The sequence below is a fragment of the Amphibalanus amphitrite genome, unplaced genomic scaffold (genome assembly GCF_019059575.1).
Source record: "Amphibalanus amphitrite isolate SeventyFive unplaced genomic scaffold, NRLGWU_Aamphi_draft 001004F_arrow, whole genome shotgun sequence".
In the NCBI taxonomy this organism is placed as follows: Eukaryota; Metazoa; Arthropoda; class Thecostraca; order Balanomorpha; family Balanidae; genus Amphibalanus; species Amphibalanus amphitrite.
The window spans coordinates 128659-143649 of NW_024882498.1; the positions used below are offsets into that span (position 1 = coordinate 128659).

At 47.3% G+C, this 14991-nt stretch overlaps 2 protein-coding genes across 21 annotated transcripts in view; one reads left to right on the plus strand and one right to left on the minus strand.

The window, feature by feature from the left end:
• The window catches only part of LOC122369072 (furin-like protease 2), an 84960-nt gene extending 82575 nt beyond the window's left edge, over positions 1-2385 (minus strand). For 2 of the 3 annotated variants that reach the window (XR_006254348.1, XM_043343456.1), the window contains exon 1: positions 2179-2385. The gene's annotated coding sequence lies outside the window, so the exon portion shown is untranslated. Of the gene's footprint in view, positions 1-2164 lie in introns of all 3 variants that reach the window. The other variant, XM_043343457.1, reaches the window with a different exon arrangement.
• LOC122369074 lies at positions 573-14821 on the plus strand. 18 transcript variants are annotated; one of them, XM_043343473.1, is made up of 5 exons: positions 4534-4579; positions 4716-4746; positions 12305-12435; positions 12818-13001; positions 13442-14821. In XM_043343473.1, the coding sequence occupies exons 3-5, from the start codon at positions 12360-12362 to the stop codon at positions 13560-13562; spliced, it is 381 nt and encodes a 126-aa protein (XP_043199408.1). In that variant the 5' UTR covers positions 4534-4579; positions 4716-4746; positions 12305-12359; the 3' UTR covers positions 13563-14821. The 18 variants fall into 18 exon arrangements, with proteins under 18 accessions (XP_043199396.1, XP_043199404.1, XP_043199413.1 ...); XM_043343461.1 differs by lacking the exons at positions 4534-4579; positions 4716-4746 and adding an exon at positions 573-591 and having other exon boundaries at positions 12815-13001; XM_043343469.1 differs by lacking the exon at positions 4716-4746 and having other exon boundaries at positions 4517-4579; positions 12815-13001.
• The last annotated feature ends 170 nt before the right edge of the window (positions 14822-14991 follow it).

Below are 14991 nucleotides of genomic sequence, written 5' to 3' on the forward strand. Positions count from 1 at the left end.
ATAACAGAAATTTCAGTGTGTGAGTATGTATGTATAATAACTGCCCAATGCCCAGTATAAAGATATTCATGAAAAAACTGCAGGGGTGGGGGTGGGGTGTTCAAACACCCCCAGCACTCCAGTAGGGCATGGATTAAGAACAGCTGGGCCAGCTTGGCTCAAACTGAGCGCACAACCAGGCGCCGAGGACTGGTTAGCCAGACTGGAAAAAATAGGTACACGTTAAGCCGAATATGTCCGGCGTAGTGGCGGGATTGCGCCGAAAACTTCAGCGCACGTCCGGCGTAACTTCGCATGCGCCAAATTCAACGCATGGCGGCGGCCCGAATTTTTCGGCGCAGGGCGGCCGCGGAATTTTTTGGCGAAAGACGGGCCCTGTTTCACCGGTGATAGCAGCGCGCTGCTATTCCATTTCGCGAGCTGACGTCACACTTCTGGTAGTGTTGGAGGAATAGGCTTGTTGACGTCTCCATGGAAACCCAATTTGACACGTGTAATAGCAGCGTGCTGCTATCACCGGTGAACAGTGTTCTAAAATTGGATTTTGGTTGGGTGTGCCGATGAAGAAAAAAATCCTAGGATGAGAAAGAGGGAAGTAAATAACTGGAGTATTTTTGCAAAATGGTGTAATGCCAATTTTTTATGCCAACTGATAAACCAGGATTTCATGTCAGGATCTTGACATGGTGTGAAACAAAAGGATGAAGGTGCATCAACTGTCAAGTGACATGTAAACTGGCTGTTGAGAATACATGAAACATTTTTCAGAGATGAAGTAAAGTTGGTCATTCATATTTTAGGGATGAAAGTATTTTCCCCATTAGGTGTGATTTGCCACCAAAAAGTCTGAAAAATGGAACACTGCCGGTGAAACAGGGCCGTGGTCACCGAATTTAGTCGGCATGCTGGTCAATCTAGCAGAAGATTCGCCCTGCCTGCGGCTCTGGAGAGGTTTCGGGACGAGAAGTCTCCGCTCCGGTCGTTGCGTGCCCGAACTGGCGAGCCGCCCCGAGTCTATGTACTCAGCGGAGGAGCGGCCGCCCAGGTGAGGCCTCAACCCTCGGCGTCGAGATAGGTGTGGAAGACCTTGTTGAACATCGCCGATACTGCAGTGGGTTTCTGCCCAATGCGGCATCGAGGGGGATGAGAGCGCAGACGACCTGGCAAAACAAGCGGCCGCCCTGAACTACCGCTCGCTGATCAGGGCGGTTCATTGTGCAGCCTCTCATCAATGGCGCGACAACTGGTCCGAGTCACTATTCAAGCCACTCCTCGGTAGCACGCCACCGAGGAGTATCTAGGGGGCCTATCTCCGGAGTCCGGAGAGGACCGAGAGAACGCCGTTTCGGTGCACCAGATGACGGCGGGCCACAGTTCTGGCCACAGTCCTGGCCCGCCATCTAGCCTTTGTATCTAGAAGGTTCTTTCTTTTGACACACTTGTTTTATTAGTACGACGTTAGGGGCACAAAATGACCCTAGTAGTCGGCGCGCCTTAAAGCCCTAATTAACAAACAAACCGCTCGCTCCAGTATGTGCACCGAATCGGCTGTCTCTACTCCATGGCATGCCAGTAGTACCCAGACAAGCGGTGCCCCGCGGCGCTCTGCACAGTGTGCCGAGAAGAGGCTGATGTGCCAGAGCACGTGCTGCTCTGCTGCCCGGTCCTTGCTGGCTCCCGCCATATAATGGTGGGCGACAACACATGTCACATAACACAACATGGTGTGTGGCAGGAGACAGCACACTGCTCCGCCAATATTTGTAGACCCCGATCTTCCGGCTCCAGCCTTGTTTCATGGCCCGTCAGTAGATGAGTACATGTGCTTTATAAAAAGTGGCTTAGTTTTTGACTTTGGTACAAATAGGCACCCAATTTTCTGCACATATGCAGAAATTTCAGAACAAAATCGCTTGCGCCAAATTTGGGCGCAAGAGGGTATCACGGGCATCCGCTGTAGTGTACAATGTTTTCCAGTCTGGCTGGCTTAAAGCGTGCCAACTGCCATGCACAATCAGCTGGAAGGACCCCCTGTACTTCCACACGTGGTGGGCTCACTCTCACACTTGTTTGTTGCCCCACAAGATGACACTCATCAACTGTCACAAACATGCAGTAAATCAATAGAAATAAGCAGTTACCTAGTTAACACTCAACACTTCACCTGGTAGCACTTACTCGTGCAAGAAGAAATTGAAACAATCCACTTCAAATTTGTTGATGCAGTGCAGGGCCCTAAAGCCTTGCCTAAAGCATAATGCAGTGCTAATTAATCTTGCAGTGCCCCAGCAACAGAAACAAAAACAACGCTTTTTTTTTTTTTTTTTTTTTTTTTTTAGTGGCCCTAACTTACGTTACCGGCCTCGCGAGGAGGGCGGCGACCTAACTACGCCGCGCAAAACAAACCGGCCGTCCTAACTAAGACCGGTGGCCACTTTTACAGCAAGACAACATGGGAAAACCCATATCCATGTACTATGCCATGAATATGGGAAAAAACCCATGAATTTACGTTAAGACACATAAATGACAGTGAAACTTACCGGTAAATTGATGTTTGTGAAGGGAGGGAAGGAGGAAGTTTGTGAATGGTAAGGTTACGAGAGTTTGATGACAGGAATGGTTTGAAGAGTGGGGGATATGTCGCTGGGAGGGATGGGGTTTGTGAATGTTTAAGCGTCACGATGAAAGGAATGGTTTGGAGGATGGGGAATCTGTCGCTGCTGCAGTTGGCGGCCGACGGTTGTCTGTGGTCGTTCAACCCGGCCGCCGCCGCTGTTCAGCGGCCGGGGTCCGCTGGTGTAGCTCGCTGGGCCGCTGAGCCTCTAAGCCTGCTCCAGCGGCAGGAGAAAACCCGTCTGCCACCGAAGCTCTGTGTTTCGGCACCAGCGAAAAACCCGACCCATCCCGTATCACAAGTCAGCCTGGTGGTAGCGAAACGGGCGCCTGCTAACAGTCAAGGCCGTTAAAGTAGCTCTGAGTAGGGTGATGTTAGGACGAAATCAAGTACCAGGTTTGTCAATGTTGTGTCGTCCCCGAGAAGCGTCGGGAGGTCGTTTTTAAGGTGTTGTACCGCAAGATAGTTAGTGATGTGTCTTCGTTCGTGATGCAATGCCGTGCATGCGATCAAAATGTGCTCTACGGAGATGCGTGTGTCGCAGGTGTGGCAAATCGGAGGGCCCGTCCTATCAAAAAGGTGGCCATGGGTGAGGCGAGTATGACCACACCTCAATCTGGCCAGGGTCACCTCGCGTATCCTGTCTGGTTGGTTACATGTGACCCATGTTCTAAGTTCTCGTTTGATCGCATACATATGTGCAGCATGATGTTGGTCCCATTTGCGTTGAAGGTACTCGGCGAATTTGATTTTTATCATATGAATAGCGTCCCCTTGGGCCATAGGTTCCACAACTGGATCAGGTCGCATTGCAGCCTCCTTTGCGAGGACATCCGCACGTTCATTTCCTGCAATACCGTAATGACCTGGAACCCAAAGAAGGGTCACATGCTGGCCCTCATTGAGATCTGATGTGATCCTGAGAATATTGTAGATACCGTGGTGGGTAACATTATCGGTCCTTTCCAGTGCTTGAAGAGCGGATTTCGAATCAGTACAGATGGTTGCCCGATCAATCTTTTCTGCCTTGATGTGCTCCATAACTTTTTCGATTGCGTGAACTTCGGCACTAAAGACTGTCGTAAATTCTTGAAGCCGGGTCCCAAACCTAAGCCCAGGGCCGACGGCTGCTGAACCTATCTGATTTTCGTGACATGAGCCATCTGTGAAGAAAAAAGCAGAGTCGCAGTTGAGCTCTACATACTCCTGGAAGAGCATTTGAGCTTCCACCGGAGGTATACTGGTCTTCTTATAATCAAAAAGAAATTCAATGGATAGGTCTTTGAGGAGCCAAAATGGAATCATAGGAGGATTTAGAGTAACTTCAGTGCGCCTAATGTTTAGCAGTTGATGAGCTTGCTAAAAAAAAAAAAAAAAAAAAAAAAAAACAACGCAGTGATACGCATTGCTGCGAAATTCGTATCTGTGTGATCTTTTTTATGAATATCATATCTATGACATCATAAGTCATTACCCAATTACTTCTGTTGTTTGAAGGAAAATTATATATTTCTGGCAGTTTTCTTAGTTAAAATTGTAATTTTTTTTGGTTTTATAAAAATTACAATGTAGGCATTAGAATAAACCTAAAATATGATCTTTTTTTTATAAAAATATATACCTGCGCCATTTTGTCTGATTACGTCATTTTTAAGTCATTATCTGTCAGTAAGAAACGTTTGTAACAGTCGCGCCAAGAAAAGATTGTCCAAGGACTGAGGAATTGGGCCCACTCTAAGGTCACGTGATACATGATTATTTTTATAAAAATTAGCATCTCAAGACTGTTTAGGTCCCTAATGCCAACTTTTTAGCTATACCCTAGCAGTGAAAAATAGTTGAATTTCAATGATGAATCAAACAAAAAACCTTAAAGGCTAATATCAAATTTTTTATCGAATAGGTCAGAGCATGCAGGAGAACTACTCTACACCTTCGGAGTCGAGCAGTTCATGGCCTTGGGTATATCAATGAGTTCATGATACTGTCTATACCACTGAACTCTATAATAGTCTTATACCAAACCGTCCATAATCCATATTGATATACCCAAGGCCATATATTGATATAGTGATATACCGTCATTTGTGATACACAGTAAATAGGTTGAGGCGGCTGATTTGATCAAGGTTCGTGAAATTTACACGTGACGTTTGGGATATAGAAGGCTCTTGGAGCGGGAGAAGTTCCAAATGTCACGTGACTTATATGCCCTCCGGCGCCCTGTTTTCACCGGCGTCCGGTTCAGGTTCATGTCGTTCATCGGGATCGGTATCAATTTTGATTTCGTTGTAATTTGCAAATTGAAATACTTCATTTGATTTCATACTTTGATTTGCAAATACTTGATTTGATTTGGTACTTTGATATTTGCCCAATGGAGGGTTGGAGGCTTTTTTTGGTAGGTCAAGGTAGGTACCTGCCTTAGTGTGAGTGGTACTAGAGAGGCACTTTATTTGTATAGCAGTCGGGGGAGGTTTGGTCAATCGTCATTTTTTGCACGTGCTATTTTTGTGACACGTGCCAAAAATTGCAACGATTCTGCTATTTTTGACCACGATGAAGCCAATTTCACTCCTCAGCGAGGAAATCACGATTTTGGAAAGATAAACACTGATTTTCTAAAATAAGTGCTGCCATCTGGTGCAATAATTCCTGATACAGGTGCCTTTCAGAAGATATGCAACTTTAAGACCTCGCAAGAATAAAACCAACAGGACAGGAGAATGAAATTGAGCTATACTTTCGGGCCTTACTTGTACTGGGCCCATCGAGTAATCAAGCATTAGTGTGAACTTTGGGCGCATTTTTCCTAGTCTTGCTATGGACATACAGATAAAACAATGCCATATATGAAATATTCAGACATTTATTAGCCACACTGACACAAAAAAATAAACAAAAACCCATTTTTTAAATTAACCCAAGCCCTGGTGGGGGGCTATTTTTTTGCCCCCTCCAGACTTTTTTATGTATCTCCAGAACCGCTGCGCCGATCGTCACCAAACTTTCATGTACCCTCCCGGACATCAATTTTACACATTGCGACCAAAAATTTTTCCAAAAAAAACAAAAAAGGGTTTGCGGGAAGACCTGTCAGGCCTATAGCTTTGCAAATACAGAAAAATGATGAAGACATAAAAGCTGTAGTATTGACAGGGCTACAAAACTGCTATCTCGGATTTTTGAAATTTTTAGATTTTGACCCCCAAAAATCAAAAATAGATTTTTTGAATATAATGGCCGAAAAATCCAAAAAGTTTTTTGAATTTCGCAAAGACCGGAATATATGTAATAGTCCTTACCGCCTTCTATCCACATACCAAATTTGAGATTGATGCCTCTTTTTTAGTGAAGTTATAGCGGAAATACTGTCAAAATTGATGACGTCAAATTTTCAAACTCAATTTTTAGCAATTCTAAATCCCGTAGCTTAAAACAAAGACCACCATTAGACTCCCCGTGACGAGCTGCATTGAATCAATACCCATTTTATGCAAAACTATCAACTTCAAAATTTGACCTTTTTTGACCTGACCTTGACCTGACCTTCACCAGAAGGTGACCTAAGCCGTACGTGATAGTCTTATAACCAACACCATTTAGTTGGAAATGAGAAATTGGCCATAAAACATGCATCGCACAACCTTAGTAGGTACCTAAAGTTGGGTTCATGTGACCTGACCTGTGACCCTTGGTGACCTGACCTGTGACCTGACCTGGTATTGTCAGTGACCTCTAATAGCAGCACATGCACTAGGGAACTGACGCCCTATCGCTGATTCTCGACAAAATGCGTTTTCCTCGGTGTTATAGCGCATTCCCTAGAAGACCCGTGAACGGTGAAACATTTCATCTATGACCTGACCTGTGACGTCATCGGTGACCCCGAGGTCAATGAAATTTGGTTTCCTTCGACAAATTTGACAGGCCTTTCGAACGCCGTTTGAATTTTGCGGATATGTCCAGTAGTTTCGGAGATACGAAGGGGGGGGGGGGCAACAAATAGCCCCCCCCCCCACCAGGTCGCGTTATAAACACTAAACAGACCCCACCAGGGCGCGGGTTAAGACGCGCTAGATCGGAAAAATCCCCACTGTGCACTAGGGGGGGGGGGGCTATCCATAGCCCCTCCTCCTAGCTCCGAAACTACTGTGCCGATCGTCAAAATTCAAATGGCATCTGATCTGATAGCCCCGGAAAAACTATCGAGCGAAACCTAATTTCATTGACCTCAAGGTTACCGATGACGTCACAGGTCAGGTCAAAATAAAAATTATCGGTATTTATTTGGCTTGTTCACTTTTTGGGCTCTGGCTGCCGTCTTACAAGTCAGATCAGGCTGATTTTTGGTTTACACACTCGTGAACAGATGCTTTAGATAGGTACCCTGAGGGTACGAAACTTGGGTAAATGTCAAGTTTAAGTCCTAAGAAGATTTCATTGATAAATTTTTCATATTTTAACATTATTTGACATCCTGAATCCAAAAATGATACCCATATGTCTCGCAAATAAAAGAAAAAAAAACATAATCAAACCTGACCTAACCTTACCTACTTACCTATAACCTACCAACCTACAACCTACAAACCTACCCTAACCTAACCTAACCTACAAACCTACCTACCTACAACCTAAAACCTACAAACCTACAACCTAACCTAACCTAAAACCTAAAATTTTTGCTGTTTCATATTCGTATCAACAGCGTCACAATTGTAGTTAGGACCTAAACTTGACATATACCGAAACTTGCAGGTCAGGGTCAGGTCATCATAGGTCACGGAAATCTTATGTCATAAGTCGGTCACGTGACACAAGTTTTATGGTTCATTTAGGTCATAGATTTCGAATTTGGTGTCGCCTGTGTCATTTGAGGCCATTTGCATCTGAATATAGCTGATGCTGAGGTCAGGTCACTTTCAGGTCAAAAAGAGTCAAATTTCAAAGTTGAAATTTTTCAACAAAAACATGTCTATCGGATGCAGTTTGAGCTCAGGAACACGATGGTGCTATTTATATTGGTGTGCGATCTCAAATTCGTACATAAAAATTGAAGATCGTGAAATTTTTGCTATAATGCGTATAACTTGGCCATTTTGGAAGATATCTGGCTAAAACTTGCTAGAGTAAGTCATAAACATGTGTGTTCTATCATATGTATTCCAGTTTTTTCGAAAAATCTAAAAGTTTTTGAAAAAAGATAAAAATACATTTTTTTAATTTTAATATATATAATTTTCTAAATTTTCATAATTTTGAAAATTCGAGATAGCAGTTTGATAGCTCAGTCCATTCTGAGCGCTGTTCGGCAGCCGGCTATTTTGTGTGCAGGGTATGACGTATTTCGCGAGCCGACGTCACAGGCGGTGACGTCAGCTCGCGCGCGAGCCGAGCGCCAGCGACAAACTAACGGGAACCCTCGGACACCCTCGGGGCATAAACCGCGGGGTAGCATATTGAGCGAGTCTTATAAGGAAAATTCATATATTTTCGTTTCTCAAATGATAATCAGGGTGTCTCTTACCTTTTTACATATCATTTAGGCTTACCTAACACTTCAGTTGCCAAATATCTGCAATTTATTGAAGCGAAGTTATTTTCGGTAATTATCAACGGTATAGACCGAAATCTTTTGAATAAAAACTCCAACCAACAGAAATAAAAATAACTTAATTTATTCCAACCATTTCCTCCAAATAAACAACATAAAAACTCACTTTTACACACATCATTCATAATAAAGCATATTAACACGCCGCTTTTGACAATTGCGGCGTCGAGTGGCGCGCTGCTAGCGCTCTTTTTCGATCGCAGAGACCCTGCACGCGCGCGAGCACACTACGTCACGTCCGGGGGGCACAGGTATATGAAAAATCGCAGTGACGTAACACTTTTCTCGCTTCTCATTGGTCAATAGCCCGTTGCCGGGGTAACGTGCACGTATGTGAGCGCGGGCAAGAGTACTAGCCGGCCGCCGATCAGGGCTTGGAGTCCTCTAATGCAAATAAATTGGATCTAGCTCAAAAACTGAGCTCTTGGGAGCGATTCCCGTGGTTCAATGTTTTGCGTCGAAATCGGCCGAACATGACGTCACTCTGACGTCATTTCCGGCCGACCTATGATAGATACGAAGTTCAAATTTTGACACAAGGTGTCAAATTGATGCAGCCGAAGGTACTGAAAGTTTGGCGGCGATACGTCAAGCGGTTTAGAAGTTATTGCAGAAAAACGGGAGGGGGCAGGAATAGCCTCCCCCCAGTGGGGCGCGGGTTAACGTGCCCTTCCAAGCCGGACACGACCTTTTCCACTCAACTGACTTCAACTGGCTGCGACTGCTCCCACCAACCTCAGACAATTCCCGTCAGGAGTCTCAAATATCGAGCACCAGAGCGACTCGAACCCGGTTTCTTACTGCGTGGAGTCCAACGCTCTATTAACTGAGCTACAGGACAGGCAAATGGGTGCTATATTTGTAAAAAATAGCTTTTAAAAAACTGTTGATTTTACCAGATGTATCATATTATCAGTCAGTTGATCAATGGTGCTATTATCTTATAAAGGGGTAAGACTTGACTGAAGAAACAAAGTTGAATGAAGTCATCAAAGGTCAGTGACCTTGACAGTTGACCTAGCCTTCACATAAATTCAACACCTACGCATAAGTCATAATCCCATGGGATAAGGATCATTTCACATGTTGGCAGATTCCTAAGCTAAAAAAGTCTGGAAAAGCGCTGATAATGTGGGCTGACATACTTTCATTTCATTTCATTTCATTTATTCTTTTATCACCAACGGGCGTTACCCCAATGACAGATGAAGTCAACAAATAAAACATTGATACACACTAAACAAGCACAGTAAAAACGAGCACAGTAAAAACAAAGCAGACTAGAAACATTTGTTTCCAGTAACAGCCGAACAGTTACACCTACCTATCTGTGTCTCTCACTCACATACCGTTTCACTCTTGACCTGAACTCTGCCATGCTACTCTCCCAGACGTCCACATCCCTGTTCGCCTCCAAGAATGCGTTGCACACATTCGGTATGCGGTTGAATGAACATGAGCGAACAGTGTTTACCCTTGCAAACGAGACAGCGAACAGTGACTGTGTACGCAGTGTCCGGGGCGGCACGTGTATGGGAAACTTTTCCAGAAGAAATGACGAACATATTTTGCTTCGATGAATGTTTCGGAGAAACATAATGTCGTGCTGCTCGTGTCGGGCAGCTAGTGTGTTCACCTTAAAGTGTTCAGTGAGGTCACGGTAAACAAACGACACCCCGCGTACATGGGAGCGGGCACAGAGCCAAACCAGAAACTTCTCCTGCACACGTTCAATCCGCTGCATGTGTGTCCGCGCCGCTCCACTCCACACTACACTGCAGTACTCCAGTATTGAGCGGACGTTGGCGTAGTACGTTGATAAAAAGGCTCTGTGTTTCGACACGTCAAGCGAGCGTCCTCGTTTTCCCGTCGCAAATGTCCGCATAAGTAGACCTAACGCTCTGTTAGCTTTGCGTACGGTGTGCTCAACATGATCTCCAAACGTAAGCCTTTGGTCCAGAAGAACGCCCAGATCTCGCATAACTTTAACACGCTCCAACGATACGCCTCCTATCGTGTAAACTCCCAACACTGGTTTACGCCTTAGGGTCAGGGTCAGGACTTTGCATTTGCTTGGATTCAGCTCCAGCTTCCACTTATCTGACCACTCGCACAGGCTGTCCAGCTGGGCTTGGATGAAATTGACATCTGTCTCATTATCGACTCTCCTGTACACCTTCACATCATCAGCGAACATCAGCGTTTCTGTTTCGATAACACCAGGCAGATCGTTCACAAAGCACGCGAAGAGCAGCGGTGAGATCAATCCGCCCTCCGGTGTGCCAGATCTCACAGCCACCCACTGGGAACACTTGCCCTGGACCACCACTCTCTGCTCTCTCCCAGACAGATATGAGCGAATCCAATCTAGAGCTTTATCTGAAATCTGGTATGAACATTTTAGTTTGTGAAGGAGTAAACTGTGGTTAACACTTTGAAAGGCCGAACTGTAGTCTGTGTAAATGACATCTGTCTGAGATCCTGCAGAGATGTTGGTCCAGGCTGCGTGTAACATGGTACATAGGTTTGTAGCACACGACCGGCCGGGCATAAATCCATGCTGCTGAGCAGAAATGGCCGGTTTCACATGTTGAAAAAGCTCGGTAAAAACTACTCGTTCCAAGACTTTGCCGAACAGAGGTAGGAGGGACACGGACCGGTAGTTTTTTGCGCATGTTTTCGGACCCTTTTTGTGTATGGGTACAATATTGGCACGCTTCCAGACACGTGGGAAAACGCCCTGCTCCAGCGACAGTCTACATATCATAGTGATAGGCACAGACAGCTCCACCGCGCACTCTCTAATCACCCGGGCACTCACATTATCAGGGCCGCATGCCTTGTGCGGGCTGATGTTGCACAGTATTTGTTGTACTGTGCCCTCGCCCACATGAAAGGACAGCAGCGGATCTAACGGATAGGCCGGGGCTGGCGGGAGCTCAGTCACATTTGGGTCGCTGAACTTCGACGCGAACGTGCGGTTTAAAAGCTCGGCTTTGTCTAGGCTCCCAGTTACTTTTGTATCGCCATCATAGAGGTGAGACATTTCGCCGTTTCGACCTTTCAAACATTTCGCGAATGACCAGAATCGTTTTGGGTTGGTATTCAGATCATCAACCAGACCAGTGAGATACGCATGAAATTTTTCACTTGCTATACGCTTAAAACCCCGGCGTTTCTCGCGGAACAGTTCATTGTTGTCGGCCGTCCTCGCCTTCTTCATCCGCCGATGGGCCGCCTCCTTCTCCCGCAGAGCCGCGCGCAGCTCCCGGTCGAACCAGGGCGGCTGACGGCGTCCCAGCTGCACCAGCGGAACGTAGTCGGACACGGCGGCCGTCAGCAGGTCATAGAAGATGTCTGCCGCGTCGTCGACCGGCAGCCCGCCCAGCATGCTCCATGGGGCGAGTCGCAGCGCCTCACGCAGCCCTGCCCAGTCCGCGCGCTTATAGTTCAGCGCGGAGCTGCGGGACACCACGGGCACTGGCGCTCGAACCGCCTTCAGTTCACAAATCACTTCCTTGTGGTCCGACGGGAAGACCCCGTCCCGCACAGTTGCCGAGACGTTCTGTCCGTTGGAGAGGGCCAGGTCCAGGTAGTTGGCACCCCGGCTCGGTAGGCCGACGTGTTGGACCAGGCCGGCCAGGTGACAGCCATCCAACAACTCCAGGGCTCGTCGCGAACGTCGCGTCAGCATCGGCACCGCCCCGCCGCCGCCTCCCCCCGCGCTGTCCTCAGCCCAGGATACGTCCGGCACGTTGAAGTCGCCCACCGCGACAACAGCTCTGCCGGCAGCCGCGCCGACTAGATCGAAGAGACCAGTCATGGTCGCCGCTAGCGCAGCCGCATCGTCCGGCGGGCAGTAGCAGACGGCGAGCAGCATCGGGGGAGTCGTCTGCACCGACAACACCAACATCTCGGCTCCTCTCGGCTCCAACGCCTCCCGTCGCTCGGGACAAAGGGCGCGGTCAGCGAAGCAGGAGACGCCGCCGCCGACACGTCCAACCCGGTCCCGCCGAAATTCCCGGTCCTTTGAATAGGGATGGCTTATAAATGTGTATTTTTTTTTGCAGGTAAAACCAAATGACCTCATTTGTATCTGAGCATTACAAGTGAATTCCACACTTCATGATAATGATGGATGTGACGATGAGTCCAAACATTTCAACAACTATGGAATCTGCAACAAGTGCTGTCACTGACGGTGAGTGAATTGCTGACCATTTCTGCTAAATTGTACATGCCTGCCATGTTGCTCGACATAGTATGTGATGTCTTGCTTTCTTTTCTTTGAATTTAAAAAGCTATTGACAGCCTATATAAATACTATATGATGCTGAATTGACATCTCATTCTCTACATATACCTATGTCTACAGCTCTTTCAGTCTTGTTGCGTTAAAGTTTTTTTCCACAGAAAGAAACACTAAAAAAAAAATATGAAAACGTATTCAAGCTTCGTAAAACCACATTGAAGGCACTGTGCAGTGTGCAAAGATGCCGTAGGTATATCCCATATGTGAACCCACCCTGTGACATGGTGCCTCGGCTGACTCTGTGCCCCCCCCCCCCCCCATCATCCAGCAGCACCCGGCGGAGCTGCCGGAGCTGCCAGCGTCAGCAGCGTGCTGCCGGAGGCGCCGCTGCTGAACGCCACTCAGGCGGACGGCATGATGAAGCACATCAGTCCCGGAGCGCTGATGCGCGGCTCCATCGTGTTCGGCGTGCTCTGCGCCCTGGTGGTGGTCTACATCGCCTTCAGAACGTGCCGGTCAGTCGGGGCGGCGACTGGGGTGGACTCGAGGGTAGAGGGTAGCGGGAGATGGCAAAGGTGCTACCTACGGGGCCTTTGCTAGGGAGGTTACTATTGAAGGGACATCGCCGGTGATAAGAGTAAGGTGCAGTTAGAAAGGTTGTTTTTGTGTGTGAATGGACGCATAAACCGCATATGGTCTGTGGACTTTGGATCCGGCTGGCACCGGAGTGGTGGGAGTAAACAGGTGCTCGCAGGCAATTATCTCACTGTAATCCGACGCCTGCTGGGGCGAGGGGCAGTTGTGTGCGTCATCACTCAGTTAATACGCTGACGTCACCTAAAGCTGTAAACAGCGTGACCCATTTTTGTTTACTTTTGGACGCGTATCATCACAGGAATGTCTTTAATTTCTTGCATAAATTTACTAGCGAATTTCATTCGCTGTGTTTCTGTAGGCTGCGCCGGAATCGGAAGACGGCGCGTTACAACGTTCTGTCTACCAACGACGAGACAGCGCCGCTCCATAGCGACGAGGACGAAGAAACGGTGTTTGACGCCGCCAGTTCGCGCCGGTAGTGCGCCGGCACGATGCACCGCGGCGGAATGTGTGTTGACAGCGCGGTGCACCCGATCTGGGGCCGACACTGGACATTTTAACCTGTGGACACCCGGTATCTGTGACTCCGGGTACGGCGTCAGGTGCGTGGGCCGCGCAGGACAGCGCGTGTGTGCGCGTGCCCGGGATGTGTGATGACGAGGGCATTTGTGTGGTCTGCGGTGCGATGTATTCAGTCCGGTTCAGCCTTTATTCCTAGCCGAGTGAGAGTGAATGACGGGGACGCTCAATGGGACCTGGCCGGCCTGCAGGTGTTTGTGGTGACACCTGTTATCGTGTGAACTGTATGTGGGAGTGGGGAGTGCTATCGCTGGTTTAGAGCTTCACACCGTGCTTTCGTGTAGCGTAGGGACGTGATAATCCTACCATCATATGGCTTGAATTATTGGAAATTTTTGTCAATGTTATGCAATTTTCTGGAACCCTTTCAATCTATTTACTTTACCTGGGAAGCCACCCCGGCAGTATTTGCTGCAACGTTGTTTTATCCAACCGGATTCCTGATTTGACGCCATCCGTCAAACCTAAACACTACTCGCTTGGGTGACTTGTTGTGCGTTGTGCTATGCTTGCTTTGTTGAATTTGTGTCATTGGGAAGACCAAGATACCGGTTGTGGCATGTCACACCGACAAGCCTGATGGCACCTACATAGCCATTACGACCTCCGTAAACTGTGCACCGCGCTGTAAATCGGCGCCTTGATAGGAGGAGTGGCACCCTGTCGTAAAGCCGGCGTGATATGACGGCGTGAGATCGGGAACATGACGGCATTGATGTGTGACTGTTATCGGCTGTGCTTTGACTGCTCCTGAAAATGTGAACGTCCCATAATGAATTCCGGTTGTGCTGCGTGGATTGCGATGTGCTGATAAAGCCTTAGCGATATCGCCTCTGCGACTTCGTTGGGTGATTGCATAATTATTGCTTTGGTACTGAACAATGAACATGCACATTAAAGCATGTTCAGTTTCCATTGTCAGGACTCGCCCACACGATATCAGCTATGAATGCCTCAAAGCATAGCAAGCGAAGCAAGCATAGCAGGTGATGTTTGCCCCTGTGTCTTTGATTGGTCATCTTATTCATTCTGGCTTGCCAGGGTTCTGATTTACTGTGATTATTGCATGGATTGCGTAATTATGGCTGCGATATGCAGATGAATATCGCTTTGCTGTTTGGTGTGCCTTGTTTGATTGAGATACAATGAAACGGATCAACGTTTTGTGTGTTGCCTACTACTTGTCACTCTTGGCCTGATCTTTGGAATCAAATTTATCCACTGTTTTCTCGATAACCACTTAACGTCCGAATCGATGTCATGGGGATTGTATGGACAAGCATTATGAGAGAACTGGGCCGACTTCGCGTGCTTCGATTTCAACTACTA

What these genes read in the sequence shown, in the direction of transcription:
- LOC122369074 (XM_043343461.1), top strand. Translation starts at nt 12,360, where the DNA reads ATGATAATGATGGATGTGACGATGAGTCCAAACATTTCAACAACTATG. An exon ending in AACAAGTGCTGTCACTGACG is followed by an intron (nt 12,436 to 12,814) that starts GTGAGTGAATTG and finishes CCCATCATCCAG; the next exon opens with CAGCACCCGGCGGAGCTGCC. An exon ending in ATCGCCTTCAGAACGTGCCG is followed by an intron (nt 13,002 to 13,441) that starts GTCAGTCGGGGC and finishes GTGTTTCTGTAG; the next exon opens with GCTGCGCCGGAATCGGAAGA.